General features: G+C 63.6%; 1 protein-coding gene across 1 annotated transcript in view; it reads right to left on the bottom strand.

The window, feature by feature from the left end:
• Positions 1-111: 111 nt before the first annotated feature.
• EMH_0005010 (uncharacterized protein) overlaps positions 112-2,500 on the bottom strand; it is a gene marked incomplete at both ends in the record, with an annotated part of 3,520 nt that continues 1,131 nt past the window's right edge. Inside the window, 3 exons of the mRNA XM_013497019.1 lie at positions 112-130; positions 223-679; positions 906-2,500. The exon at positions 906-2,500 is cut by the window's right edge and continues 496 nt beyond it. Of these exons, the coding sequence (XP_013352473.1) occupies positions 112-130; positions 223-679; positions 906-2,500 (2,071 nt within the window). The remainder of the gene's footprint in view (positions 131-222; positions 680-905) is intronic.

The following is a 2,500-nucleotide window of genomic DNA, read 5'->3' on the forward strand; positions in this document are numbered from 1 at the left end:
TTGGGGCCCCTGATTGGGGGCCCCCCGGGCCCTGGGGGCCCCCCTGGGGGGCCCCCTGGGGGGCCCCCCCCTATGTCCTCGTTGGTGGGGGCCCCCGAGGCCCTTCTACGCTCAGCGGGGGCCCTGCTGCCTATAATGTATTTGTGTTTGCGTATAAAAATACCCAGTATTCCCTCTTTTGCTTCTTTTTGTAGTGTCTCCTCGTCGCTGAGCTCATCATACACCGTAGGAGAAGTGTCTCCGTCTGCATAGAAAACGGAGACAGGTAGAACCCCTTCTTCTATGTTATCTGTCTCCTCATCTCCTGTCTCCTCTTCTCCTGTCTCCTTTTTGTCTCCTCTGTCTCCTTCTCTGTCTCCTCTCTCTACATCTGTCTCCTCTTCTCCTGTCTCCTTTTTGTCTCCTCTTCTCCTGTCTCCTTCTCTGTCTCCTCTCTCTCTTCTCTCTGCACCTGTCTCCTCTTCTCCTGTCTCCTCCTCCCCCAACACAAACGCCCCCCAATCCTCCTGGCTCCACCCCCTGGTGAGGGTCTCCCAAGCAGGGCTGTTGACGGCTATATATTCTTTTCCTTTACTTGTTTCGCTGTCTCCTGTTCCCTCTGGGGGCCCCAGAAGAGAAACTCGTACCCTGAGAAGAAGACACACTGTCTCCTCCCCCGTGCCGTCTCCTTCTCCTCGCTCTCCTCCCCAGCAAAACAGCAAGGGCCCCTAATACAGTTAGGGGGGCCCCCTGAGGGGCCTCGTGGGGGGCCCCCCTCTGACCCTTACTGCTGCCCGCGGTATCCTTAGATATCACCTCAGCAGCCACAGGGGTCGAGCTGGGTGTATGTGTGCTCTTCTTGACTACCCCGGGGGGCCCCCCTGAACCAGGGGGCCCCCCTGTACCTGAAGGGGGGCCCCCTGTACCTGGAGGAGGTGTTGGGGGGCCCCCCTTCGCTGCGGCTTTGGAGGGGCCCTCAACTTTGCTGCTAGGGGCCTTCTGTTGGGGGCCCCCTCCTATGGGTAAGGCCTTGCTAGGGGCCCCTTCAGAACCTGCGGAGACACCCTTGGGGGTTGTTGTTGCTGCTGCTGCTGTTGCTGCTGCTGCTGCTGCTGCTGCTGCTGCTGTCTCTGCGGGAGGAGAGACACCCTTAGGGGAGACAGCAGCACCAGGTGCCTGTGGGGGCCCCCTACCCACCATCACCACTTTAAATGCTGCTTGGGGCCCACTGGGGGGCCCCTTGGGGGGCCCCTTCCCCAACACAACCTGCGACCCAGCCGATAGCTTCTTGGCAATGAAGCCAGAGAGGGGGGCCCCCATGGGGGGCCCCTCCTTCATGCTGCTTCCTGCTGCTGCATCAGGTGCGGGCCTGGTGGGGGCCCCTGTCTCTTTAGCTTTAACAGCAGCGGAGACACTTTGGGGGGCCCCCGAGTCAGGGGGAGGGGACGGGGGCCCCCCATGTGTCTTAGCAGGGCCTTCTTTCTCAAGTGGGGGCCCCGGAGAAAGAGGGGGCCCCCCCTGTTTCTGCTGCTCTGCAGCAGGGCCTGGGGGGGCCCCCTTGATGTCGGTACCTTTTGGTACTGTCCCCTCCTTGGCTGTCTCCTCTTGCTTGGGGGCCCCTGACACAGGAGGGGCCCCCTTCGAGGGGCCACCACCTGCCCACGGAGGAGGTGGTGGTTTCTTCTTTACGCTGCGCTGCACAACACCTGCTGCGGGGGCCCCCCCGGGGGCCCCCTCTTTCTCTGTAGTGGTCTTCGGGGGGGGCTTTGTGGGGGGCCCCCCAACTACTTCAGCCTTCTGCATATCTGCATGCTTCGACAGAGCAGGGGGAGGGGGCCCCTTGGGGGCCTCAGAAGGGGGCCCCTTTGGGGTCTTAGCAGGGGGCCCCTGTACTTTAGAGGATTTCAGTGGGGGCCCCTTGGGGGCCCCTCCCCTGCTGCTCGGTGCATCGTCCTCTGTGTGTCCCTTAGGGGCCCCCTCACTGCTTCTCTCTGTCTCCTCCGATAGAGCCTCTACACTGCTGGGGGCCCCTGTAGACACCCCCTCCTTCGGGGGCCCCTTTGGGGGCCCCTTGGGGAGGCCCTTGGGGGGCCCCGTGGAGGTACCCTTTGGTGTTCCACTGGGAACCCCTTCGGGGGGCCCCTTGGGGGGCCCCTTGGTGGGCCCCTTGGAGAGCCCCTGGGGGGGCCCTTTGGGGGGCCCCTTGGAGGGCCCCTCGGGGGGCCCCTTTGGGGTTTCCTTGGGAGGAGGCCCCTTTGGGGGCCCCTTTGGGGGCCCCTTGGGGGGCCCGTCGGGTGGGTCCTTCGAGTCTGTTTTCTCCTTTTTGTCTAGGGGCCCCTGGCTAGGTGTCTGCGCTTGAGGGGGCCCTGGTGAGGGTTTGTCTCCCGGAGACAGTTTAACAGGGGCCCCCTTAATGGGTACTTCCTTGGGGGCCCCCTCACATGCACCTCCCTTGGGGGGCCCCTGAAGAGACACTTTGGGGGTTTGTACCCCCCGGGGAGACACCTCAGACGAGGACGAG

This window comes from Eimeria mitis, genomic scaffold (assembly GCF_000499745.2).
Source record: "Eimeria mitis Houghton genomic scaffold, Emh_scaff242, whole genome shotgun sequence".
Taxonomy (NCBI): Eukaryota; Apicomplexa; class Conoidasida; order Eucoccidiorida; family Eimeriidae; genus Eimeria; species Eimeria mitis.